Below are 26266 nucleotides of genomic sequence, written 5' to 3'. Positions count from 1 at the left end.
TCATCCTTGGATGGGGATCAAAGTAATAAAAAATCAAAAAGTAATAAAAGAGTGATGAAAGAGAAAGATATAAGGTCTCTGCCGAGACCTCTAAAGACACCCTGAAATCTTATTTTTGCTAAATACCATCATTTGATTGGTTGATCTTTAGAAAACAAATAAAATTTAAATTAAATGATATTATGATATTAAAATATTGTTTCAGATCCCATTTTTAGAGGATGACCAATGGCTTTGCTCTTATGCAACGGTCGATACTAAAAATCTCATTTTGATGCGATAACTAGTGCTACGAATTCAATACTATTCACATTAATTTCAACTATTTCTGATTCTGTTCAATCTGTCTTGCGGGTGGTCAAATTCTTTTGGTCGCCCAAGCCGTGGGTGGAATCCATTTAATATTCTAAACTCGACTTAATTAAGCGTACAAAATAATGTGCTTGAAATCACTTACGTAAAGGTATGAACATGGACGGAAGTCTCTTGCTGTGTCAGAGAGTCCACCCAACTCTTGGGCATGTGCACAATACACTGGTGACTGGACCATTCATGTGAATGAATTTTCTTAACAAAAGATTGAGAGAACATAGCCCCATAAATCCGAAAATCATAAATGAAGGGAGACATATTAATAAATAAACAACCTATTTATCATTAATTACTAAGGCCTAATCAAATACTCCCTACGTTTCATATGATGTTTAGAGAAATATTTTAGTTTCATAATATAGGATGTTTTCAACTTTCTATACAACTTTTAGATTAATTTTATATTATGCAGTCTTGTTTATGATTGGTTAAATTTTTTAAAAGTAACTATTTTTTAATATGTGTTTTAACTAAAACATTTTATATTTTAAAACAGAGGGAATATCAAACTCCCTTCACTTCCAGTACGCTAATTCCAAATTTGGAAGACAAAATGATAAATTAGAGCAGGCAAAACAAGAGTCACCTAAAACTGAGACTAGTGACGGCATATAATCACATGACTATATTGAATGCTTGAGCGACTCTTTTGTCTATTGTGACTTGAAACCCTTAACATTATAAAAAACAAAGACCTCTCTTTCCTTAAAACACCAAAAAGAAAATATGGACAAGACCGATCAAACAGCCATTGATGGCTCAGCTCTAGAGCTTAACCGCACTGAGAAAACGGCAGAGGCGGTCGTGCGAGTAGTATCAATGGCTCTAAGTATTGCGGGTCTCGTGATCATGATCAAGAACTCCATCTCCAACGACTTTGGCTCTGTTTCTTACTCAAATCTTGGAGCTTTCATGTTACCTTCTTCTCTCAGCTCTCTATCTCTTCTTGCTTCACACTAGACATTTAATAATCAATGAACCTTTGCTTTTTTTTTTACCTGCTTGTAGGTATTTGGTGAGTGCTAATGGCGTTTGTGCTACGTATTCTCTTATTTCTGCTCTCGCGATATTAGCCCTTCCATGTCCAATAAGCAAGCACCAAGTCTGGACAGTGTTCTTGCTTGATCAGGTGGTCACCTACCTGGTTCTAGCGGCTGGGTCTGTATCTGCAGAGACGGTTTACTTAGCATACTATGGAAACATACCCATTACTTGGAGCTCTGCTTGTGACTCCTATGGAATCTTCTGTCACAAGGCATTAGAATCGGTTGTGTTCACATTCGTTGTCTCCCTTCTCTATATGTTACTCTCGCTTATCTCTTCGTATCGACTCTTCAGCAGATTTGAAGCACCCTAAGCACCGAAGTTGAAGAATACAGAAAGAAAGAAAAAGTAACAAAGAGGGACAGAACACAGACATATATATGGTCCTGTTTGGTTGAATACTTGAAGTGAAAGAGTACTTTGAATAAAAGAGTAACCAAATATTAATGTTTTTCTCTAATTGATTGATTTATCCTTTTTTGAGTTTTCAGATAATCGGATTTAGTCGGTTGAACTACTGTCATAATCTAACTCTTTAACCATCTCAACAAACTATGGAAAAAGGCTGAAAGGTTTTAGTCCTCGACGAGCTTTGTTTTCACTTTTTGACAACTTCAGTGAATCACTGCCTTGAACGTCACTGTTTTGACAAATTATTTTGTAGTTCAATTGTAATAATACACGGACAGTGATTAAACTACAAAATGTGGATAAATCAATCACAAAGCCTATTTACAGATATGGGCTGAGATTGTCTACTACGAGACATGGCCGAGATTTTACTTAGTCAACGTCACTGTTTGACTTCTGGAGAGTAATTGTAGACTTGTTGTAGTTGGAAAGGATGTGTTTGGTGTGTGTGTGTCCCTTGGTGCGTTGGCCGTTGGGTATGTTTATAATTAGTAAATAGCATTATATTATATTTTAAAGCTACTAGTTAGATATTTTATTTATATAGTTAAATAATTTAAACCTATAAAGTGGGCATAGTTCAATGTATTTGAAAACCCATATGATATGTTGTTGTTATTTCATTAAATAAATTGGTTGTGGGCTCCAAGGTGATGATTAGGAGCTTCTGTTCTGTTTTGATCTTAATGAACGTTTGGTACCATGTGATATGAGTCCATCTCAAACTTGTTGAAGTAAAGTGCTTTGGATTAACCAGGGAGCTTGATTCGGACACACTAACCAAAATAAATCAAACTAATCATCGCATCATTTATAAAGAATTCAAACTAAGATGCATTGCACCTCAAAAAGGGCTTACTATGGTTTACACTTCAATGCTTATTTTTTGGGCGTTAATATATATATGACTCCAATCTTGGTCTTGGAAAGAAGAATTGTAAAAAAAAAAAAAAAGGTCTTGACGGAAAAAATGATGTATAATTTACACATTCTCATGTTGGGCACGGATCAGATTAATCTCGAGATTTAAGTGACCAATGTAGCTACATTTATAAAGATTTTATTTGATAGACATCACACATAGATGAGAAGATGTTTCTCTTTCTGTTAGAAGTAGTTGTGACAAAATGGAACTATTACATCACATGAAAGGTTAGCATTCTTTTGTCTTCAAATATTAATGGTTTCTCTTAATTAATACAGGTTGGATTCTTTGCTACCATCAATTATTATTATTTTCTTCTCCAAATTCTTGTTTTCTTTTCTCCTGTCAGTGTATTATTATCATTCATAGCATTTGAAACTGAAGCAAATAAAAACAAGAAATCTTCAATGAGAGTTAGGTCATTCGTGATATAGTGATATAGCTAACGTGATGCCATACTTACTTACATGTATTTTGTATATATACTGTAAGTCACATTAGTACGTAGATTGCAAAGTAAGGCTACTTGCATGATAGAAATTGTATTATTGATAAGGACGTAATAATAATGTTATAATCACGCTCGATCATCAACCATAGTATAAATGGATCGATTCAAAACGCCAAAAATCCACGTGGTTGATTAAAAGAAAATCCCATTACTTCAAATGCAAATCGCTTTATAATGATATATATTGTCATTGTTGTGTTCAGTTACCAGTTAACATATATAACTTAGGGGAAGATCCGATCCTCGTTTGTTTTCCTTTTCCTCAGATCTTGGGTTTAACAATGTTTATGTTTTCACGATTTTGTTTTGCAACTTGCATCATTATGTACCGGTCATCATCTGATCTGGTATATATATATGTAGACTATAATTCATATATAAAATTTGTTCTTAATTATAAGTTGAGTGTAAGCATATTCTTTGAACAAACCATACCTAAATCAATTATTAATTCATCTTCGTATTCTCTTCGCTATACGACCGGTTTATGCCATATACTAATCGTCAAATGTCACCCGTTAGCTATTTTAAGACTAATTAAGATGTCTATGTTGTTGATAATAACTCCATGTATGATGTATCAACCTGATCAACGAGCAAACCACGAGCTAATAATCTGATAACTTCAATAATTGATCGACTTTAACCAAAAAAAAAAAGAATAATTGATCGAAACTATAATTGATCGTAAAATAAAACAAAAATGATATTATAGAAAAGAATAATTTTTCAATTGAAAATAATAATAATTTAGGTATGAAATAAATGAGAATTGATTATTGAAAGAATTATTAATCTAAATTATAAGTAATATTTAGTTTTAAAAACTATAGGGCCTGCCCAAAAAGATTATAAAACGAATTTTAAACACGACAATGGTGGGTCCTATGTTGGCCACGTGGCGGACAAAGTAAGACTTTAAAAGTCGACGTGGGTCCCGCAACGGTAAGAAGACTGAGTAATGGCCCATCACATGGAGATCCAGTTCCCATATTCTCTTCAACATGCGAATCCCTCTTTAAATTTCTGACCCCCACCACAAAAAAAAACGATAAAATTTAAGTTTTAACTAATTAAACACCAATTATTCAATCTTGTTTCGTTAGGGAGAGGATAGAAAATAGTTTTCATAATCAAAATGTTTGCTGTTTACCAAAAACAAAACTGAAATCATTTATGAAAAGATCATACATGCTTTCAATCCATTCACTAATATTATCATAAGTTGTCACATACAACTTTTTACATTATGTTTTTGATTTCCAAAACACGTTAAGAATTAATATATTCCCATGCATGGTTTGCATTCGTAATCTCTTCTCTTTCTTTGATAGGTGAAAAATCATGAGATACGTTGATTTTTTTTGTTTTGCTAGTCGATTATTATTTTTAGTTTCTTTGTGATAAGTTAGTATTTATTGCGTAGCGACTAAAAGTCTAAAACAAAATAGTATGAATAATAGCAGCAAATAGTGAATAGTATAGTGAGTTACTCTATTTGGCAATACGTATTAACTATGTCTATGTGTATGTGACTCATGATATAACGAGTAGTAGAAATGTATAATGAATATAAATACTCCTTAAACGTTATAGATAAGATCGTAAGTGTAGACTGTAGAGTAACTACACGTAACGTAAGTGTGATGAAGCTAACTTTGAGGAACGTTTACAGCCGACAAGCTGTTACTGCCTCATTAATGCACACAGACTCTCCCCACTTAATTTCACTGACCATATGTTTCTTCACATCCAATTTTTTTTTTTTTTTTGTAAACTCCATCCTCATCTTTGTTACGCACCTAAATAAAACCTAAAACAATAATAAAATTTTCGTAAAAAGTTGAATTTGTATTTTCCCGTCAAGTCTTATGTTGTTTTTACTCTAATAATTAACTTAGAAATTGTTATGAATTATGACATTTTTTATAATCAATTTCTCGAGCTATTTTTCACTTTAACTTCGTATTCTTCTTAAAATATAAAATCGTCGGTGTTTGATCATGTGCTTGCACACCCAAGATTAGTCATAATGACTTTCACTTATGTTTTTATAATTATTTATTACTTGAATCAAATAAAAAACAAACAACCCGTTAAGGTCAAACCCATTATCACTTTCCCTTGTCATTTCCCAACTTCCCAAAACTCCCAAACACAAAAAAAAATTCATTTAAGCAATCAACATAATTAAACTAATCAAACTAATTAACTAATTAAACACCACATCTCACCTCACGTTTCCACCATAACATCTTTATAAATNTTCTCTTCGCTATACGACCGGTTTATGCCATATACTAATCGTCAAATGTCACCCGTTAGCTATTTTAAGACTAATTAAGATGTCTATGTTGTTGATAATAACTCCATGTATGATGTATCAACCTGATCAACGAGCAAACCACGAGCTAATAATCTGATAACTTCAATAATTGATCGACTTTAACCAAAAAAAAAAAGAATAATTGATCGAAACTATAATTGATCGTAAAATAAAACAAAAATGATATTATAGAAAAGAATAATTTTTCAATTGAAAATAATAATAATTTAGGTATGAAATAAATGAGAATTGATTATTGAAAGAATTATTAATCTAAATTATAAGTAATATTTAGTTTTAAAAACTATAGGGCCTGCCCAAAAAGATTATAAAACGAATTTTAAACACGACAATGGTGGGTCCTATGTTGGCCACGTGGCGGACAAAGTAAGACTTTAAAAGTCGACGTGGGTCCCGCAACGGTAAGAAGACTGAGTAATGGCCCATCACATGGAGATCCAGTTCCCATATTCTCTTCAACATGCGAATCCCTCTTTAAATTTCTGACCCCCACCACAAAAAAAAACGATAAAATTTAAGTTTTAACTAATTAAACACCAATTATTCAATCTTGTTTCGTTAGGGAGAGGATAGAAAATAGTTTTCATAATCAAAATGTTTGCTGTTTACCAAAAACAAAACTGAAATCATTTATGAAAAGATCATACATGCTTTCAATCCATTCACTAATATTATCATAAGTTGTCACATACAACTTTTTACATTATGTTTTTGATTTCCAAAACACGTTAAGAATTAATATATTCCCATGCATGGTTTGCATTCGTAATCTCTTCTCTTTCTTTGATAGGTGAAAAATCATGAGATACGTTGATTTTTTTTGTTTTGCTAGTCGATTATTATTTTTAGTTTCTTTGTGATAAGTTAGTATTTATTGCGTAGCGACTAAAAGTCTAAAACAAAATAGTATGAATAATAGCAGCAAATAGTGAATAGTATAGTGAGTTACTCTATTTGGCAATACGTATTAACTATGTCTATGTGTATGTGACTCATGATATAACGAGTAGTAGAAATGTATAATGAATATAAATACTCCTTAAACGTTATAGATAAGATCGTAAGTGTAGACTGTAGAGTAACTACACGTAACGTAAGTGTGATGAAGCTAACTTTGAGGAACGTTTACAGCCGACAAGCTGTTACTGCCTCATTAATGCACACAGACTCTCCCCACTTAATTTCACTGACCATATGTTTCTTCACATCCAATTTTTTTTTTTTTTTTGTAAACTCCATCCTCATCTTTGTTACGCACCTAAATAAAACCTAAAACAATAATAAAATTTTCGTAAAAAGTTGAATTTGTATTTTCCCGTCAAGTCTTATGTTGTTTTTACTCTAATAATTAACTTAGAAATTGTTATGAATTATGACATTTTTTATAATCAATTTCTCGAGCTATTTTTCACTTTAACTTCGTATTCTTCTTAAAATATAAAATCGTCGGTGTTTGATCATGTGCTTGCACACCCAAGATTAGTCATAATGACTTTCACTTATGTTTTTATAATTATTTATTACTTGAATCAAATAAAAAACAAACAACCCGTTAAGGTCAAACCCATTATCACTTTCCCTTGTCATTTCCCAACTTCCCAAAACTCCCAAACACAAAAAAAAATTCATTTAAGCAATCAACATAATTAAACTAATCAAACTAATTAACTAATTAAACACCACATCTCACCTCACGTTTCCACCATAACATCTTTATAAATATCTCAGAATCCTCTGACCTTTACACACACAAAAAAAAGTGAAGCAAGAAAACAAAAATGGAACAAGTAGATTTCTACTTCCCTGACACCGATCTTGATCTCAGCTTCACATCTACCGTCACAGACCGCACATTCGCCTCCTCAAGCGCTCGTTCTAGCTTAACCTTAAGCTTCAACGATAGACTCTCCACTTCCTCAGCCGTAACAACCTCATCCGTCTCCTCCTCCACGGTCAACCACCGTCGTCATGATCCTCACTGGTCAGCAATCAAATCTGCAAAACTTCTCTCCTCCGATGGAAACATCCATCTCCGTCACCTTAAACTTATACGCCACCTCGGAAGCGGAAACCTAGGCCGAGTCTTCCTCTGTAACCTCCGTGACTCCTCCGCAAGATTCGCCTTAAAAGTCATTGATCGTAACTGTCTCACGACGGAGAAGAAGCTTTCTCAAGTCGAGACGGAGGCAGAGATCCTCTCCATGCTAGACCACCCTTTCCTCCCTACGCTCTACGCTCGTATCGACGAGTCTCACTACACTTGTCTCCTCATTGATTATGCACCANGTGCTTGCACACCCAAGATTAGTCATAATGACTTTCACTTATGTTTTTATAATTATTTATTACTTGAATCAAATAAAAAACAAACAACCCGTTAAGGTCAAACCCATTATCACTTTCCCTTGTCATTTCCCAACTTCCCAAAACTCCCAAACACAAAAAAAAATTCATTTAAGCAATCAACATAATTAAACTAATCAAACTAATTAACTAATTAAACACCACATCTCACCTCACGTTTCCACCATAACATCTTTATAAATATCTCAGAATCCTCTGACCTTTACACACACAAAAAAAAGTGAAGCAAGAAAACAAAAATGGAACAAGTAGATTTCTACTTCCCTGACACCGATCTTGATCTCAGCTTCACATCTACCGTCACAGACCGCACATTCGCCTCCTCAAGCGCTCGTTCTAGCTTAACCTTAAGCTTCAACGATAGACTCTCCACTTCCTCAGCCGTAACAACCTCATCCGTCTCCTCCTCCACGGTCAACCACCGTCGTCATGATCCTCACTGGTCAGCAATCAAATCTGCAAAACTTCTCTCCTCCGATGGAAACATCCATCTCCGTCACCTTAAACTTATACGCCACCTCGGAAGCGGAAACCTAGGCCGAGTCTTCCTCTGTAACCTCCGTGACTCCTCCGCAAGATTCGCCTTAAAAGTCATTGATCGTAACTGTCTCACGACGGAGAAGAAGCTTTCTCAAGTCGAGACGGAGGCAGAGATCCTCTCCATGCTAGACCACCCTTTCCTCCCTACGCTCTACGCTCGTATCGACGAGTCTCACTACACTTGTCTCCTCATTGATTATGCACCAAACGGAGATTTACATACCTTGTTACGCAAGCAACCTGGTAACCGTTTACCGATTCAGCCGGTTAGGTTCTTCGCCGCCGAAGTTCTCGTCGCCTTAGAGTATCTTCACGCAATGGGGATCGTCTACCGTGATCTCAAACCTGAAAACGTTTTGCTCCGTGAAGACGGACACGTCATGTTGTCAGATTTTGATCTCTGTTTTAAATCTGACGTTGTCCCTACTTTTAAATCTCGCCGGTACCGGAGAACTTCTTCATCTCCGTCGCTTCGTCGGAGAAGAAGCGGCTGCTTCTCCGTGCAAACGGAGGAAAAATACGAGAGAGAAGAGATCGTGTCTGAGTTCGCGGCAGAGCCAGTGACGGCGTTTTCAAGGTCCTGTGTCGGAACACATGAGTACCTTGCGCCGGAGCTAGTCTCTGGAAACGGACACGGAAGCGGAGTTGACTGGTGGGCGTTCGGAATATTCCTTTACGAGATGCTACAAGGAACGACGCCGTTTAAAGGAGAGAGCAAAGAGCAAACCCTGCGCAATATAGTATCGACCACTAAGACCGCGAGTTTCCACGTGGACGGTGATCTGGTGGAGAAAGCCAAGGACTTGATTGAGAAGCTTTTGGTGAAAGACCCGAGGAAAAGGCTAGGATGCGCCAGGGGTGCGCAAGATATCAAACGTCATCCGTTTTTTGATGGGATTAAGTGGCCGTTGATTAGGCATTACAAGCCACCGGAGGAAGTGAGAGGTCTTGTGATTAAGAAGTCGTCAACTAGAGCACATGCTGGTCACGTGACCGCAGTTTCACCGCGGCGGAGGAAGTCGTTTTTGTGGAGGGCGTTGTCTTTTTTACTGCGCGGTAAAAGCTCTAGTGGTGGGAGTAAAAACCAGAGCAATAGTAATTATTACCATTATGTGGGCAAAAGCTACGCGAGTCGTAAACGTGTTTAAGGCTGTCTCACGCTTTCTTTCTTTTTTTTGTTTCTTCAAATTTTTCTCATACGATTTAGGGTTAAAACAACAAAAATATATATATAGAAGGCGTGCATATGATGTGTATTAGTGTATGTATACAGTAGGATATTCAACGATTTTGTATATGGAAGTTAAATTATACGACTCATTATACGAGAAGAAACAGTCTTTGATTTTGCCTTGCATTGATTTATTTTGTTTATCTTCGTCTACATATATATAATATTAGCAAAGGAATGCAAACTCAGTGAATGCATGCACTTGCATAGCTTCATCAATGACGTGTTCGATTCCGGCGATGGTATCTATCTGGACCAATGTACCATACGGTCCATACTCCATACTACTATTTATAAACTACCCAAAGGAGTGAGTTTTTAAAAAAACTTAAAATCGAAAATCAGTAATAGAAAAAGAAGGTAACTAAATAAATAACGGTGGAGTATGGAGTATGCGCTACTCTCCAAGCCAAAATTTGTTGATTAAAAGTTGCTTGTCCGATTATAATTCTTTTTTTTTCTTCTCCCAAATACAGAAATTGAACTTTTATTCCAAAAAACAGTCATGTGAAGAAAGAACGTAACAGTAGGATACTAGTTACTTTGGCCTAATTCAATTGATATCAATGTTATTCTTAGCCTTAAAGGCAGCGAATTTGTAATTCAACGAATTTTCGCAACAGCGTTTCGGATCAACCGGTTGTGAAAAGGATTAAGATAAAGCATATTTGTAAGGTTGCAACTCAATAAAAATGAAACGATTTCTGTTTTTTTTTTTCTTTTATAGATACATACATGATTCCTATTAGAATTTAGAAATTTTCAAGTCTAGTTAATGGTTCACAGAACAAATTTCCGTAGTAATGGCTGTTAGTGTGTCACAAGACCCATTTATATTCAAAATGGTTTGGAGTTAAATATTGGGCCCTGACCATTAGGGCGATTCGTTCTCAATACAATTGCTTGAGAAGAGGATGCCACCCCCAACATGGACGTACGTATTAATAGGAAACATCATTAATCAACATTTTGATACTGGTTGGGCTTAGCAGCCTTTAGACCGACAATAGTGTATACAACACTGTATATATTATTGGTGTGTATAATTATAATGTGAACAAAACGATGTGATTGGTGAGGATATAAATGTGATCCGAATCTGTTGTGATCCGGAAATTGATACTCGAAGTGATGCAGGACTGATTAGAAAAATGAGGAAGAAATCATTGAGGGATGATTTTGTTCTACCCAGCTGTAAAACCGCAACGAATGATAAGAGAAACGGGAACAGTCATAATCTCTTATACAGATTTTTGTGTTCATAACTTAATATGCCAATGGTTAAAGATAATGTTTTCAAACTCACTTTGATATGGTTGGTCGTCCGACCATAATCTAGAAGATATGGTATTGTTCATATTAGTTTGTGTTACCGATTTACATGCAGTTTCAAGTAAAATAAATTACATATTTTAACATACAACTTGCAAAGTTAAACAAACCAAATGAAAATTCAATTACAGACGTCTAAAGTATACTTTGATAGAAAACACAAAAAAAATGCTATTTACATATATATATTTTGACTGGTTTGATGCATAGGATGGTTCTATGCTGTAAGAGATTGTTAGGATGAAAATATGAAAGTTAAGATTAAAATAAGAGAAGCGAACCAAACAAACCTACTCAAGTGGAGAAACCGAAGATAAGATTGCCGGTTCCATGTTCCCCTAAACCCAATCTCAATGCTTTGTCTTCTTTCAACATCTCTCCTCTTTTTAAGCCCACCTTTGTCCCTTTTCTACTCTTTCTTCTTCTTCTTCTTCTTCTTCTTCTTCTTCTTATTCGAGTTAAAAAATTGTGTTGAAGCCTATTCAATAATTTTGTTAGGATAATCATTTCCTTTTAAGGGTTAAAACAAGTAAATTATATATGCATCCACAGCTGTGCTAACCGCGTTTCTTTCTTTTTTTTGGTAGGAGTGCTAACCGCGTTTCTTACATTTATATAAAGACAAAATATAATTTTCACGATCAGTTGTCAAGACTAAATTTATCTTTATTTATAAGAGGAAATCAGTTTTGATAGAGCGAAATTCCAAATTTTATACTCCTTCGTCATACTCAGATGTCATACATAGCACCATGCATATTCAAATTCAGATATACTACTAGTGAGAAAGCAATATACAATGACAAATGAAAACTGATCTTTCAATCCTAGAGAATTACAATAAATCAATAATACATAACTTCACATGTTTAAAGGATTTAGTCTTTATTTCGGTGTAGGATTAGTTATATCAAAAGAAACTTGCAAACTAACAAATATAGATAACACTCTTGCATAAGATAATATATATTCTTGGCAGTCCATGATATAATAGATGAGACACTGATATAATATAATATGTTTACGATTTCATGAAAGTATAGTTCCTTGGAGAATTAAAAGCGAGCCATGCAAATCTCAATGTCAATGAATAAAATAAAATAAAAAGACCATGTTCATCTCCTCTTAATTTACTTATTATTTACTACACTTCCTCTTGTTCTTAGCTATATATACTGATCAAATCCTTCTCTCCTTCATCAGAAATATTTCATTTGCACTCTCCTCCTCCACCCACAAAGGGTTTTTTTTTTGGGTGGCACCCTAAGTTTCAACCAAATGGCAGGATTAAAGAGAAAGTTCAACAAAGGTCACGCCTTTACAAGCAAATGTGTTTCTTTGGTGAAAGAACAACGAGCTCGTCTCTACATTCTCCGCCGTTGCGCCACCATGCTTTGCTGCTGGTACATCCATGACGATGAGTAGAGAGAAGCCTTTGAAATTCTCACTTCAGATTAACCTCTACATGTAACTATATATGTATATATATATGATATATCCCCTCCTTCCTCTAGGACAACTCCTTGTCCCTTCTTCTTGAAGCTCCATTGATGTTGAAGCTCTCCGTTGGTGTTGGTGGCTGTTTGGTTGCATGGCTTTGAACCCTCTCCAAGAACTTTTGATTCTCTCTCTTCAATTGATGCAATAACCCTGCAAAACCCTTGTTACTTTTTTTAACCTAAAGATGTCAATCTTTTGGTTTTGTTTTTTTTTTTGTTTGTTTTCATGGGTTATTTTGCATAAAGTGAAAGGAGAGATTTTATCCGCCGATTGAGCTGGCGGAGTTTGGATGAAGTTATGTAAGAAGACGAGTTTCATACTTTGAAATCTTTGGGAAGTTTTGGATTTGGTTTCATTTTGACCCAAAGAAGTCTCTTTTGGTTATATGTAAGATCTTGTTTGATCGTTGTCTCAGATCAATGCATCGACAAACTAATAAAACGAATAAAAAAATAAAACTTTAATTTTGGCAAAACTTTGGTCCTCTTCTTTTATTGGCTCAAACTCAAGCTAAACAAACCAGAACTCATCTTATTATATTATACGAACCAACACTTAACCGGGTTCCGGTTAAGATTTATTCCAAGAACCTACCTAGTTCCGGTTCGAAAAAAAAAAACAGAGCACTCCTCAGAGAGGGGATATCTGAAGGGCATTATCTGATCCAAGCCTAACTGAGTTCACGTAATCAGTCGGGCAATGATCCGAGAGACCAGGAACCAACAGCCCCATAAGCCTAAACAAGATCCTAAACCATCCTTCTTTGTAATCCGGTCCATGAGTATACCCCATCGTCAAGCCTCGAACCAACTCCCATACCGCAATTACATGACCAACAATCTCGTAACGAAAACCGTAAGGGTTTGGATCCGGTTCATCCTCTGCTTTCTGTCATATATATACAAGAAAACCATCATTAGTCAAAAGCCAACTTCACATTTTCAAATTTGAACTCCTTAAAGTTTGTCAAGTCAAGTATGATATATATAACATTACCGTCTCGTTGTAGAAGCTGTCGTAGTAAATACAGAGTCCAAAATGCTTGTAGAGGAAAGTTTTGTCGTCGTAAGGCAATCTCGGGACAAGATCGTTGCAGTAAACGACTCGAAAGTATCGGTCAACCGGTTGGTTCAGTTTAGCTTTCATGAATAAACCAACCTCTCTGTTCCCTATTCTCGGCTGTCCAAACGTGTAAACTCCAAGCAGTCTCTTCATTATCTCTGTTTCCTCTTTCAACACAAGCAATGTGGGAAACAGTATAGCTAAAGCACCTCCTAAGCTGTGACCCGTGACTACAAATTGAGCGTTTTCGTGTTCCGAAAGCAAACGTTTCAGAATGATTCTGACTGCGTAATAGGCACTTCTCTCTACCATATCTAGGAGTTTCTTTTCATTATTCTCTTCCTCAGAGGAGGTTTGTTCGAAGAGATGGTAATGGAAAGTGGGAGTGTCGTCTCTGTTGCCTAAACCCATTGCTTCAAGGAAACCCATATGAAGCTTTCCCACATTGGGGATTTCATACCAAGAATAGTCGAAATCGGTTCCCCAATCATCTGCATCAAATGGCTCAGTGCCTCTGAAGCTTATTACTATCAAGTTTGCATCTTTCTCCTTATCCGTAAGTATAAAAACTTGTGTAGACAACTGCTTCTGATAATCTGCAAACACACATGCATGTATAAAACTAAACCTGTCTAATTAGCAATGCTAAAACGCTAAAGCTCATTTTCTCACCATTCCAACAATCCAAGAACTCCACCAGATTCATCTGCAGGCATTAAAAGATGAAAACTTTATATAAAGTTGGAAACTTTTTTTTCCTCTCATGAAACGTGTTTTGAATAAAGTTTATGTACTTGATAATAACTTACCTTCCAATAAAGATCAACGACGTTTTCAACAACCTTGGCGTTCTCATACGCAAGCTTTGACGCCATCACACACAAATCCATAAGCCCACGACTTCCCAATTCGATTTTAGCATTTCCAGAAGAACCTGAACTGACCGAGTCAATGCCCTCCAAGTGTTCGACGAAATTCCATTCCTTATACAGACCAATTCTCTCATCAAGCTGTCCAATCGTACTCACAAATGTCACAGAGCCTCTCTTTGGTATCACAACTTTAGCTACAACACAAATTCAATTCACAATTAATAAACCATCCAAGCTCATAAAAAAAAATATATATATGATTCAAAGTTTCGAACTTTATTATAACTTACCTTGAATCAACCTGAGAAGCAAACCGAAGAATCCACCATTCGCAGAGAAGAGATTGAGGAAGAAGTCAATGACGAAACCTGTGTATTCCATCGGCGTTCGGAGAAGTCTGATGATCTTACGAACGAGGATCGAAACAACGATTACCAAACGGTGATCCTCTGCTTCCTCATCGATCGTCATCGTACTCCATCCTCCGTTTTCAGGCCGCTCCAAGAACTTTTCTTTGCTCGTTTCGTCGTCCCTGACACCGTACCGGAACAAGTCTCTGAACCCACCTCGGTGTGGTCGAACAATCAAGTAGTTCGACCCGTGAACCGGATTCGAACCCGCTTCGTTGTCTTTGTGCATGTCCCCTCTGTTTTTGTTTTCAATGGAGGCTTGCTTAAGCTTATAGCATATATATATATATATGAATGTATACACATGCATACAGTGATCTCTCTCTCTTTTTCTCTGTTTTGTGTTTAGAATGTTGCAGAGGGGAGGGAGAAGTTGCTTTATCTAGGACCTAGGTTAAATGTTTTCGTCATTTTCTTTTTTGGGACTAGAGATTCTGATTTCTTTTTTTCTTAAAACATCAAATTCTGAATTTATTAGTATATAGTTATAGCTTGTAACTTATTTTTAAAATTAATTTTTTTTGTCAATAATATTGATTCAGAAACTTACTCACCACCCATTTTCTAATTGAGTGTATAGTAAGGAACATTGTCTTTGATAAATGTGCATGCGTAATAAATCTCACATTTTAATGTGCTTTTATAATTCTTTCTTTATGAAACTTGATTAATCAGTATGGACCATACAGTATGGTTGATCAGGAAAAAAAAATAATTAGGAATTAGAATCTTTTATAGTAAAAAAATTTCTTAAGTCTTCTATCATATTTAGACAAAAATTAATAGTAATTAATTTATTCTGTATCCTCTTACTACTCTATCGACCATCAACGTGACATACTTGACAACGTTTACAGCTTAATATGGATTAAAAGGCAAATTTATAACCTGATTTTTTTTTTTTATCCATCTTTATTTTGGGGGGTCAATTTCTAATCGATAAAAACTGTGTTATGTAAAGGACCAATGCAAGAAAAAAGAAGAATACAGTTTAAAAAAAAGTGGACAAAATGAAAAAATTTGAAGATAAACGTTGGCACGTGTGTGTTGGTGTTCAGAATGTGGGCCTTTCATTACAGTGGCCCAACAACTCCGCGTGCCTACGTGTTTTAACGTGTTCTGAAAGTGAAGCCGTTGTCTCCAACGGCCCAATAAACAATCAAATCTGACGGGAGTTCACGTGTCATTTCTTTCGCATTCCGTCTTGCTCATATTTTAACAAGTGTTTCATTTGGCTCGCTCACACCTCATCTAAGCTCTTTCTAAGCTAAGATTTACATACATAACCATTTTTTACTAGAATGTGCAAGGGACTAATGACCGGTCGGTTACTTAAAAGCAACCCTCTCGTTGTAGATAGATTAAGAAAGTCCCAGTTCAATCATTTAATTTCAAGGCTTGTAACCCTTTTTTTGGAACAAATATATAAACTTCTTATCTTGATACCCACGTACGTAGCACGTCAGTTCTGTCTCCTAGCTCTCAGTACTCACTCGTCACTCCTAAGCCTTCCCGAAAGAAAGTAACAAGTACAACTCTCCAACAAGCAAAGCATTTTTTTCCTTACGTGTTTCTCTTTTTCTCAGGCGAGTATATATAAATAAACAAACAAAATGCACCATTTAAGTTAGCTTTTCATTTTTATTATTCAAATAGCAGAATAATTTTCGCTTTTCTATTTCAGTATCGAGAAAAACAAATGCTATATTTAAAATAAAATATGTACTATTTTCTATGTTTGTCTTTCAACGGGAATTTAGGTGGACTACTTGTTAACAAGTGGCTTATTAGCCTTATTTGATATTCCTAGATACTAGTGTTGGAATAACTTTCAGTACTTTATTTATTTAAAATTATAAGATAAAAATATGTTATTCGGTCCGTATATAGCATGAAAACCATATACAATACAGAGTCCCTAGACTCCGAAGGAATAAACCGATAAAGAGCATAAAATACGTATGAATAGTAGTACTAACGACCAAGTTAGTGAAATGAACGATACTAACTTACAAATAAATGATAGGATCTATAATCTACTATATAAAGGGTTTCTAGTGGGCTGATCAATATATTAATTGACATGTTCCTTTACATTTTCGCGGGTAGACAATTGATACACCATCGATTACAAAACACACTAATACACACACCGACCATTTTATTATGCGAGCAAAGAGTTCTTCTCTTGGACGGACCTACCAAAATAACGTAATTAGGTCGCCTAGCTTTTGTATGCAATTGAAAATCAAACTACCGCGTATTTTGTCGGCAACAAAATAAACGGCGACACGTTAGGCCTAGTCGCCTATTCAGGAATTAAACGACACCGTTGAGTGCGAATTCGCTTATTTTGTTTTTCAGGAAGATTTTTTTTTTTTTTTTAAGAGAAAACAAATTGTGTCCCTTGTTATTTTGTTTCATTTTAAGAACTCCGTATTCATTTGTGTAATGTCATCAGAACGTACCTAATACCTACTCCATGATACAGCCAAGTGTCCAAAAATAACCAAACAAAATTAGAGCTTATAATGAGCTCAAGATTACTAACAGTGAGACAGGCAAAATCGAGAAAGATATAAGGCTGATGAGATTATTTTTGTCAGTAGATAAACGTCATGTTTCATCGAAGCTAGCTAGCTAACTTGTTTGTGTTTCGTTTTTTTCTCTTCTTAAAATGTATATTAAAAATATTTAGTTGTTAATTTTTAACTGATAAATCTTTGAAAAGGAATTAAAATATGCTAGAGAGATACATCATATCTTTCCTTATATAATTTATACCGTCTGTGTCACCCCTTACTTGCTGGCACACGCTTGGCTTCAAGCCTCGATTGATCTATTCATCTACCTAAATTCTAACATAATATTATAACTAGGTGATACTCCATGCTACAGTACAAGATTATATATTTTGTTAGTTACTTTTTTTTTGTAATTTGTAATTTGTATTTTTGTAATATAGTTTTTTATTTTGACTTATTTTCTTTGTTTATGTTTATTTGTATATTTGAGATTATACAGTAAATTGGAAATCTTAATAGAATAAATAGTTTGTAAAATATAGCTTTTCACGGAAACAGACACACCGCAATATTGGATAGTAGTTTTGTAAGAGAATAGACATTGCACAATATCAGATAGTAGTTTTGTAAAATGATAGACACACCACAATATCGGATAGTAATTTTGTAAAAGGATGGATTTTTCTTTATTTTGGTTTGTTGTCAAAAGAGGGGAAGTTGCTTGTTAAATTTTAGTGTGAGATATTTCAATGGTTAGGAAACTATTGTATTTATAGTGAGATTAGATATATTTAGGTTATCATTTAGAAGTTAATATGTGATATAGAAGTTAATGTTAACAAAATTGTAAAAAAAACAATTTAATTTATAGTTTGATAAAAATACATGTTTTAACGGGTTTAACTGAAACTTTTTTAGATTTTAAAAATTTTAAGAGTAAAAATATTAATATTACTTAAATATTTTATAGACTTAAATATATTATAATATTTTAAACTTTCGACGGAGTTCTAATATTTATAATAATTTAAACATTCTATATAATTTTAAATATTTATAATCTCTTTAACTTTAAAAAAAACGTAAATATATTATAATATGTTTACTTTTTAAAATTTTAAATATGCTCAAATATAGAACCAAATTAAACTGTTAAATTTAGATACCTGATAAATCAAGGTTCCTGTTCATTTGTACTCAAAACATATTAGTCATATATTTATAGTGATTATGAACCATATTCCAAAATATTTAGTACTTTACATATATATAATTTCTGCTTTTTTATTCTTTCCATATATACTAATCATAATTAATTACTATAATTTCGTTAAGGAAATATTGAAAAATCTAAACTAAACGATGATTTGTTTTTATTTAATTGTATTAAGTTGAATTTTTGTTTCCGTAAATATCTCACAATATAAAAGCAAATCAAATAAGTTTACATATATATACAATTTCGTATTTAATCTATTGATTATTTTGGAAACAACAAAGCCACAATCCATAAGTATTAAAGATTTCTCATTATTATTAATATTCGTAATAATTATAGGGATTAAGTATGGTAGTAGTTAATATTCCCTCTGTCTTATAAAGATTGATGTTTTGGGATATTTTTTTGTCCCACAAAGATTGATGTTTTGTAAACTTCAAGAAGTAATCGTTGAAAATATTTAAAATTTTGAATTGTTATTGGTTTAAAATTAAATAATAACTCTTTAGTCAAAGAAAAAAATATATTTAAACTCAGTAATCATTGTTTTCTTAAAATGTGTAAAAATTTCTAAACATCAATCTTTTAGAGACAGAGAGAATATTTGATATTATTGAAGCCATTAAATACTCGGATACCAGTTTTATTTATAGGGATTATACCTCTGTTTGGCGACATGAATAATTATTTTGAACCAAAGAACATACATGATCCGAATATTATAAACCTGGAGTACAAAAAGATCCACAATTTTTATTTCTTCTATTTCCGAGTTAAATAGGATCCGCGTCCCGACCCGGTCGTAATTAAGTGGTCGAGCAAGGGGTATAATGGTCATTTAGATAAATCGTAACTATATATTAATTTAATTAAATTAAGTAATTCTCTAATCATTAAAAAACGTACCAAAACAAAATCATGATCCAATTTAAGTATAATGAGTACTTCTGTTTTAATAGTATAGATAGTACTACTATTAAGCAGTTTAACGATATTTTAATTTTTAATTATTAGTATTTATGTGGGCATCTACAAACAAAGTCTTCCGGGATTTGTAGTAAATGGTATACAATTTAATGGATAACAAAAAGTAGTATTGTCTAAATTTAATACACCATTTACTATGATAAATGAATTATATGAAAATATAGGTACAGAAGTCGGCAATAAATTAGTATATCATTAACATGCAATACTATATTTTTTTTTTGGGCAAAACACTACTATAATTCCAAAATGCTTAATTAAAAAGGCCGTTTCATATTTTTGTTGGTCTCGTCGGTGCGTTAAAAAAACTAGTAGTAGTATCCAAACACGTATATTTTTCGCCGGTCAAATACGAAGAGGGCAAGTTAAATAATTAAATTGATAAGAAAGCGAACGAACACGAAGAAATATTCAACGAAGACACTAAGGGAGATTAGAGGTGAACCACGTACAATGACCGATTAACACGTTTTAACCAAACTGGTAGTTCATTGAAATTGGGATAATCTAAACTAAATGATTGATTAGCGATGATGTAACTTTTTGTTTGACAATAATTTGTAAGTTAACGAAATGATTGGCATATAAAAAAAATCGCTTAAAGGATGTATCATAATTTTTTTGCAAAGTTAATTTTTTCTTATATACGAATAATCAAATTACTTGCAATTATATCTGGCTCCTTAATAGAAAAGGTCATATTTGCGCTACAGGAAGCTCGTGAGTTTCTTTAAGATGATTTTATTAATTACTACCTTAAATACCCATAATTGCGACATTAGTGTTTGTCACTTACTCATATTTTACCCACATGCTTATTCACAAACAAAACAACTTACCTTTTCGTGCACAAACAAACTCACTTTTTTATTTAGTAAAAAACAATTAACTTTTTCACTCAATTTCCTTTTTTTTTAATTCCACTTAGATGTGAAGGGAAAGTAATTAATCCTTCAAAGCATAATTCTTCAAAGCAATGATGGAATGACCCAATCATAACCAATCTTCAAAGTAATCTATACTGTATGAAAGCTTCGTTTTTTTTTTCTTGTCATAAAACTTAATTCAGTATATGACATTGTCATTCACAGAAAAATGTAAGCTATAAGCTGAAAAAGTATATATTAAAATAGTCCTGTATTAAAATACAAAAAAAAAAAGAAGAATATACAATACAACCTTTAAAAGCGCGTAGGCCTTATGAAAACTACAGGTAGCTATTATTTAATTTGTATATATTTTGAATTTTTATTTTCTTTTAATTTGTGGGAATGAGAGAAATGCATAAAAACCAAGAAAGACAATGCGTCAGAGCATAACCATGATACACCAACCAAGATTAATTGTTTTTAACAAAATTTGATGGACAAATTTAAAAGAAAATTTAACATAGTAATAAGAGCCAAACTTAAAAATAAAATAAAACCAACACTATTAAATGTAATAAAGTCACGGTAGTTTAGTACCACTAGTTTTCATGCGACTAAAATATGTTATGTAAGTTTAAACTATAAATCACTCTATCTTAAACTTGAATTTTTTTTGAATATATTATTCAATTCTTTTTAATCGTCAAAGCTCTATATTAATGAGAACTATTTTCTAAAAATAACTTAAGAAACCATTAAATTTACATGAGAAAATCAGAAACCGTAAAATTTTATACATTTTGCAAAATGATTAACAAATATGTTATCACTACTAAAGTTATATTTAATACTCAATGAATAAAATAAGTTCAATGTAATACACAAAATCTTTCAACTATGCTTCAAACCAAGCCATGCCCCGTTTAGTTCATTTAGTTAAAATGGTAATATGGTTTTCGGTGAATGGACTATTCAACCGCTATACTTATCCTGTTATCAGATAATAAACCTCCGGATTACCTCTCATTATAAAAAAAAAAAAAAAAAAAAAAATTAGTAATAAAAAATGTAAAAAAGTAGTATTGTATATGGAAGAAAAAAAAAAATTGTAAAGCAAAGGGATGAAGCCTACTACTACTATTAAAATCGCAAATCGTGCTTGCCAGCTTTACTCGATAAATTCGTCTTATGGCTGAAACAATATAGTATCTAAGCTAACCAAAATTTATCCTGAAATAAAAAACTATTATTAATTAAAATAATAATAAAAATCTCAGAAGAAGAAATTTACAAAACCAGATTTTGGGTTTTTGCCATTTGGGTTTTCTTCTGTCTCATCTGCTTTTAGAGAGAGAGAAGAGAGAGAGAGAGAAGAGGGAAGGAGGAAGAAGATGATGACTGAGAATCGTCGGGTGGTGGTTTTGGCTCTGCTTTTACTCTGCATTGTTGGGTTTGAGCCAAGTTTCATCCTTGGAGCTACAGATGCATCAGATAGTGAGTTTTTAATACTTCTTCTTATAATCTTCCACTGTGTTTTTTTTTCTTCTAATTTCTTCCAACAAAGTCTCGATCTTTTCAGGTTTTTTTAATCCATCGTTTTGCTTAGTTTTTTTTTTTTTATGGATGATTCTGGGTTTATGCTTCTTTTACAACTTTTGATTTCCTTCATAATCATCCCAAAACTCAAACCTTTGTGTCATAATATGTTCTTTTCTTCAAAACAGGTTTTGTTTTCGACCAAATGTTTTTCCTTTTTTCTCACACCCAAATCTTGAAACCTTTTTTTTCCTTTTCCACCCACTTTATGTTTTTGTTTGGTTCCTTTCTTGTGTGCTTCTTCCCTTTTCTGGGTTTTTTTTTTTCTTTGTGGGTTCAGTCTAAAGCATTCCTTCAATTAAACAGGAAAATTTAACTTCTTTCAATATTATCTACTTCATAAAATCTTCAAATGATATCAAATCTTGGGGGATCTGCTTCAAGGAACCGACAAAAACAAAAATCATCAAGATGATTATGATTTCAATCTATGGAAAAGTTCACTTATGTTCTCTTGGTTCTCAATATGTGCAGCTTCTGCGTTGAACATCATGTTCATCTCCATGAATTCTCCAGGACAGCTATCACAATGGACTGCATCAGGAGGTGATCCTTGTGGCCAGAACTGGAAAGGCGTTACTTGCTCTGGTTCACGAGTTACTCAAATGTAAATGACTTTTATAGAAGAGATTACAATATCACTTATTGCTTGTTGTATCCGTGCTTCTTTTAATACATTACCTACTTGCAGAAAGTTACCAGGTCTTGGACTGTCTGGAACACTTGGATATACGCTTGATAAATTGACTTCTGTTACTGAGTTGTAAGATTCATCTTCCATGATATCACCAAAGTTTTTTACTTTTGTGTATTTGATAGTATGGCTTATAAATAATCATGGATTCTTCTTCTTTTTTGCTGAAACCTGCAGTGATCTAAGCAACAATAACCTTGGAGGTGATTTGCCGTATCAGCTTCCTCCAAACTTGGAGCGATTGTAAGTTTGATGATTCTCTCTGTTACATGTTATTACAAGTTTCTTTGTGTGTTTGCAAGTAGATAAATTTCTGAAATTTGTCTAGGAATCTTGCTAATAACCAGTTCACTGGATCTGCTCAATATTCCATTTCTCTGATGGCACCTCTCAAGTACCTGTAAGTTCTTCTATTATTTATCTTCAAACATCTGTTGGAGAAAGATTGGTTTGGTTATTTAATACTCTCCATTTGTTTTGTCCAGTAATCTTGCTCACAACCAGTTAAAGCAACTAGCTATCGACTTCACTAAACTTACCTCTCTCTCTATCTTGTAAGATCGTTTTTTTCCATGAGTTGAATCAGTTAAGAAACTTGATCAGTTGATAAACAGATGTCTTGACATTTCTAATGTATGTTTTCAGGGACCTCTCTTCCAATGCTATCACAGGGTCTCTCCCAAACTCCTGTAGCTTTCTTACAAGTGCAAAATCAATGTAAGACTTCTTATAAGTAGCTCTCAATGTATTGAAAAAAGCTCACTGTAAAGTGAACCAGTTAATACTAACATTGTGTTTATTGAACTTCACAGTTATCTTCAGAACAATCAGTTCTCAGGCACCATCGATATCCTAGCTACCCTTCCTCTTGAGAATCTGTGGGTAACTTAAACTTATCCATTTTTAGGAACTTATCAACCTGTAAACACCCCTTGAATGTTGTTCTTTCTGAATGCTTCCTCCTCAGGAATATTGCAAACAATAGATTCACAGGCTGGGTCCCTGATTCTTTGAAAGGCATTAACTTGCAGTAAGTTTTTCTTTACTTTCTTATGTTCTTGGATCTATTTTCTTATCTAACTAATTATTTTCCTGAATGATCTTGGAAACAGAAAAGATGGTAATTTATTCACTTCTGGGCCTGCACCTCCACCACCTCCGGGTACACCTCCGATCAGTAAAACACCTACTCCAAAATCCGGTAACCGTGAAACCCGGTCCAATGGTGATTCCAGTAGTAGTAGCAAAGACTCCAACAAATCAGGGATTGGAGCTGGTGGAATAGCAGGAATAGTCATTTCATTGATAATTGTAGCAGCAGTCATAGCTTTCTTCTTGATCAAGAGAAAAAGATCAAAGAGGTCACCATCATCCACGGACATTGAAAAGACTGATAGTAACATTAACCAACCCATTATACTAGCTTCAAATGAATTCCATCAAGGTAATTACAAATTAATTTGTCAAAAAAGTATATACATTATATGATCATATGTTTTTTTTCTAACTTTGTAATCATTTTGGCTGCAGAGAATAAGTCTGTACAGAATCCACCATTAGTTGAGACAAAGAAACTGGATACTTCATTGTCGATGAATCTACGCCCTCCACCAGCTGAGCGACATAAGTCGTTTGATGATGATGATTCAACAATGAGAAAACCCATTGTTGCAAAGAAAGCTGCTGTTGTTGTTCCTTCAAATGTAAACACGTATACGGTTGCAGATCTTCAAATAGCTACCAACAGTTTCAGCGTAGATAATCTTCTCGGTGAAGGAACATTTGGAAGAGTATACAGAGCTCAATTTGATGATGGAAAGGTATTTTAGCTTTACATAATCCTTTATTTGTAACAGCATAATGTCATAATATTCTGCTGCTGAGAAATTGTTTTGATCTAATAGGTACTTGCTGTGAAGAAAATAGACTCTTCTGCGCTTCCCACTGACACGGCTGATGATTTCACCGAAATAGTATCGAAAATTGCGCATTTGGATCATGAAAATGTCACTAAGCTTGATGGTTACTGTTCTGAACACGGGCAACACTTGGTGGTCTATGAGTTCCATAGAAACGGCTCATTGCATGACTTCTTACATCTTGCGGAAGAGGAAAGCAAACCGTTGATATGGAATCCCCGTGTCAAGATTGCTCTTGGCACTGCGCGTGCATTGGAGTAAGCCTTTGTCTAGACATCTCTCAATTATATTATTGAGAGTTATACAGCAGAGTCTCATGGTGTTGTTGCAGGTACTTGCATGAAGTTTGCTCACCATCTATAGTCCACAAGAACATCAAATCAGCAAACATATTACTTGACTCAGAGCTGAATCCACACCTATCAGACTCAGGTCTCGCTAGCTTCCTCCCCACTGCAAATGAGGTATATAGACTATAGACTATAACTCAAGTATATTTGCTTTATGGAAATTGTTCCTTTAACATTCGATTATATATTGTGCAGCTACTGAACCAAAACGATGAAGGATACAGCGCACCAGAAACTTCAATGTCAGGCCAATACTCTTTGAAGAGCGATGTTTACAGTTTTGGAGTAGTGATGCTTGAGCTTTTAACCGGAAGAAAACCATTCGACAGGTACCATTACGATCCATATCTCTTGGCTGCCTGATAAAACTGATCACTTTCTTACGGGTGTCTGAACTGGTGGATTGTTGTGTGTTACAGCACAAGGTCAAGATCAGAGCAGTCATTGGTGAGATGGGCAACACCACAGCTTCACGACATCGATGCATTGGGGAAAATGGTTGATCCAGCACTCAAAGGGCTTTATCCGGTTAAATCCCTCTCCCGATTTGCAGATGTTATCGCCCTTTGCGTCCAGGTGATCAATCATTTATATAATAAAATGTGATGACGAAGATGATCTGAACAAATGAAAATCTGAATGTAAATGGTGTTTTAATCTGTGACAGCCGGAGCCAGAGTTTAGACCACCGATGTCTGAAGTGGTGCAAGCCTTGGTTGTGTTGGTGCAGAGAGCTAACATGAGCAAAAGAACTGTTGGTGTCGGGTCCGGTAGCTCTGGCGCCAATGATTACATGTAAATTCTTTTACCCTGAGAGAGAGAGACCCAAACAAAACACATAAAAATCGTCCCTCTTTTCATGTCTGCTTGGATTCGGAGACGGACGACAACAAGTGACAGCAGAGAGAGACAGACAAAACAAAAACAAACTCCCTTTTTTTTTTTTTTTGGTTTCATAAATCTGATGAGAGAATAACAGCAACAACAACAACTACCCCAATCATGCATTGTACACTCCCCATGTATCTTTTGTAATTTGTAGCTTTTTTTAGATTCCGACAATATGATGAACCAAAGCCATTCCCTTTTGTGAGCCCCCGATCGAAGACGGTAATTTTCCATTGTTATTTTTTAATTTTTGATTGAAAAAAAATTTCCTATTCATAAAATTTCAAGATATGTGCTA

The 26266-nt window shown here is 34.2% G+C and overlaps 5 protein-coding genes across 5 annotated transcripts; 4 read left to right on the top strand and 1 right to left on the bottom strand.

The window, feature by feature from the left end:
- Positions 990 to 1933, top strand: LOC104779196 (CASP-like protein 2A2). Its single transcript, XM_010503573.2, has 2 exons — positions 990 to 1286; positions 1381 to 1933. Exons 1-2 carry the CDS (start codon positions 1099 to 1101, stop codon positions 1727 to 1729), a joined length of 537 nt encoding a protein of 178 aa, XP_010501875.1. The 5' UTR covers positions 990 to 1098; the 3' UTR covers positions 1730 to 1933.
- LOC104779183 (serine/threonine-protein kinase WAG2-like) lies at positions 7329 to 9834 on the top strand. The gene is made up of 2 exons (XM_010503568.1): positions 7329 to 7493; positions 8304 to 9834. The coding sequence occupies exons 1-2, from the start codon at positions 7389 to 7391 to the stop codon at positions 9660 to 9662; spliced, it is 1464 nt and encodes a 487-aa protein (XP_010501870.1). The 5' UTR covers positions 7329 to 7388; the 3' UTR covers positions 9663 to 9834.
- On the top strand, positions 12298 to 12953 carry LOC104779175. The gene has a single exon (XM_010503559.2). The coding sequence runs from the start codon at positions 12356 to 12358 to the stop codon at positions 12500 to 12502; it is 147 nt and encodes a 48-aa protein (XP_010501861.1). The 5' UTR covers positions 12298 to 12355; the 3' UTR covers positions 12503 to 12953.
- On the bottom strand, positions 13023 to 15354 carry LOC104779169. Its single transcript, XM_010503553.2, has 5 exons — positions 14802 to 15354; positions 14449 to 14705; positions 14312 to 14345; positions 13574 to 14235; positions 13023 to 13465 (listed from the first exon to the last, which is right to left on the bottom strand). Exons 1-5 carry the CDS (start codon positions 15229 to 15231, stop codon positions 13208 to 13210), a joined length of 1641 nt encoding a protein of 546 aa, XP_010501855.1. The 5' UTR covers positions 15232 to 15354; the 3' UTR covers positions 13023 to 13207.
- Positions 21727 to 26166, top strand: LOC104779161 (protein STRUBBELIG-RECEPTOR FAMILY 7). The gene is made up of 16 exons (XM_010503548.2): positions 21727 to 22015; positions 22592 to 22724; positions 22809 to 22880; positions 22989 to 23054; positions 23140 to 23211; positions 23297 to 23365; positions 23457 to 23528; positions 23624 to 23689; positions 23779 to 23841; positions 23924 to 24255; positions 24342 to 24631; positions 24716 to 24987; positions 25062 to 25194; positions 25276 to 25409; positions 25500 to 25656; positions 25748 to 26166. The coding sequence occupies exons 1-16, from the start codon at positions 21913 to 21915 to the stop codon at positions 25877 to 25879; spliced, it is 2166 nt and encodes a 721-aa protein (XP_010501850.1). The 5' UTR covers positions 21727 to 21912; the 3' UTR covers positions 25880 to 26166.

The sequence above is a fragment of the Camelina sativa genome, chromosome 1, assembly GCF_000633955.1.
Source record: "Camelina sativa cultivar DH55 chromosome 1, Cs, whole genome shotgun sequence".
NCBI classification, from domain to species: Eukaryota; Viridiplantae; Streptophyta; class Magnoliopsida; order Brassicales; family Brassicaceae; genus Camelina; species Camelina sativa.
This window is presented reverse-complemented; position numbering and strand designations above follow the sequence as displayed.

Coding starts and splice junctions, on each gene's coding strand:
- LOC104779169 (XM_010503553.2), bottom strand. CDS start 15,231: ATGCATGTGTATACATTCATATATATATATATATGCTATAAGCTTAAG. Junction 14,706..14,801: donor GCTTCTCAGGTTGATTCAAG/GTAAGTTATAAT, acceptor TTTGTGTTGTAG/CTAAAGTTGTGATACCAAAG. Junction 13,466..13,573: donor ACAGCTTCTACAACGAGACG/GTAATGTTATAT, acceptor TATATATGACAG/AAAGCAGAGGATGAACCGGA.
- LOC104779161 (XM_010503548.2), top strand. CDS start 21,913: ATGATGACTGAGAATCGTCGGGTGGTGGTTTTGGCTCTGCTTTTACTC. Junction 23,366..23,456: donor CTTACCTCTCTCTCTATCTT/GTAAGATCGTTT, acceptor GTATGTTTTCAG/GGACCTCTCTTCCAATGCTA. Junction 23,529..23,623: donor CTTACAAGTGCAAAATCAAT/GTAAGACTTCTT, acceptor TGAACTTCACAG/TTATCTTCAGAACAATCAGT.
- LOC104779175 (XM_010503559.2), top strand. CDS start 12,356: ATGGCAGGATTAAAGAGAAAGTTCAACAAAGGTCACGCCTTTACAAGC.
- LOC104779183 (XM_010503568.1), top strand. CDS start 7,389: ATGGAACAAGTAGATTTCTACTTCCCTGACACCGATCTTGATCTCAGC. Junction 7,494..8,303: donor CAAGCGCTCGTTCTAGCTTA/ACCTTAAGCTTC, acceptor GCCTCCTCAAGC/GCTCGTTCTAGCTTAACCTT.
- LOC104779196 (XM_010503573.2), top strand. CDS start 1,099: ATGGACAAGACCGATCAAACAGCCATTGATGGCTCAGCTCTAGAGCTT. Junction 1,287..1,380: donor TCAAATCTTGGAGCTTTCAT/GTTACCTTCTTC, acceptor ACCTGCTTGTAG/GTATTTGGTGAGTGCTAATG.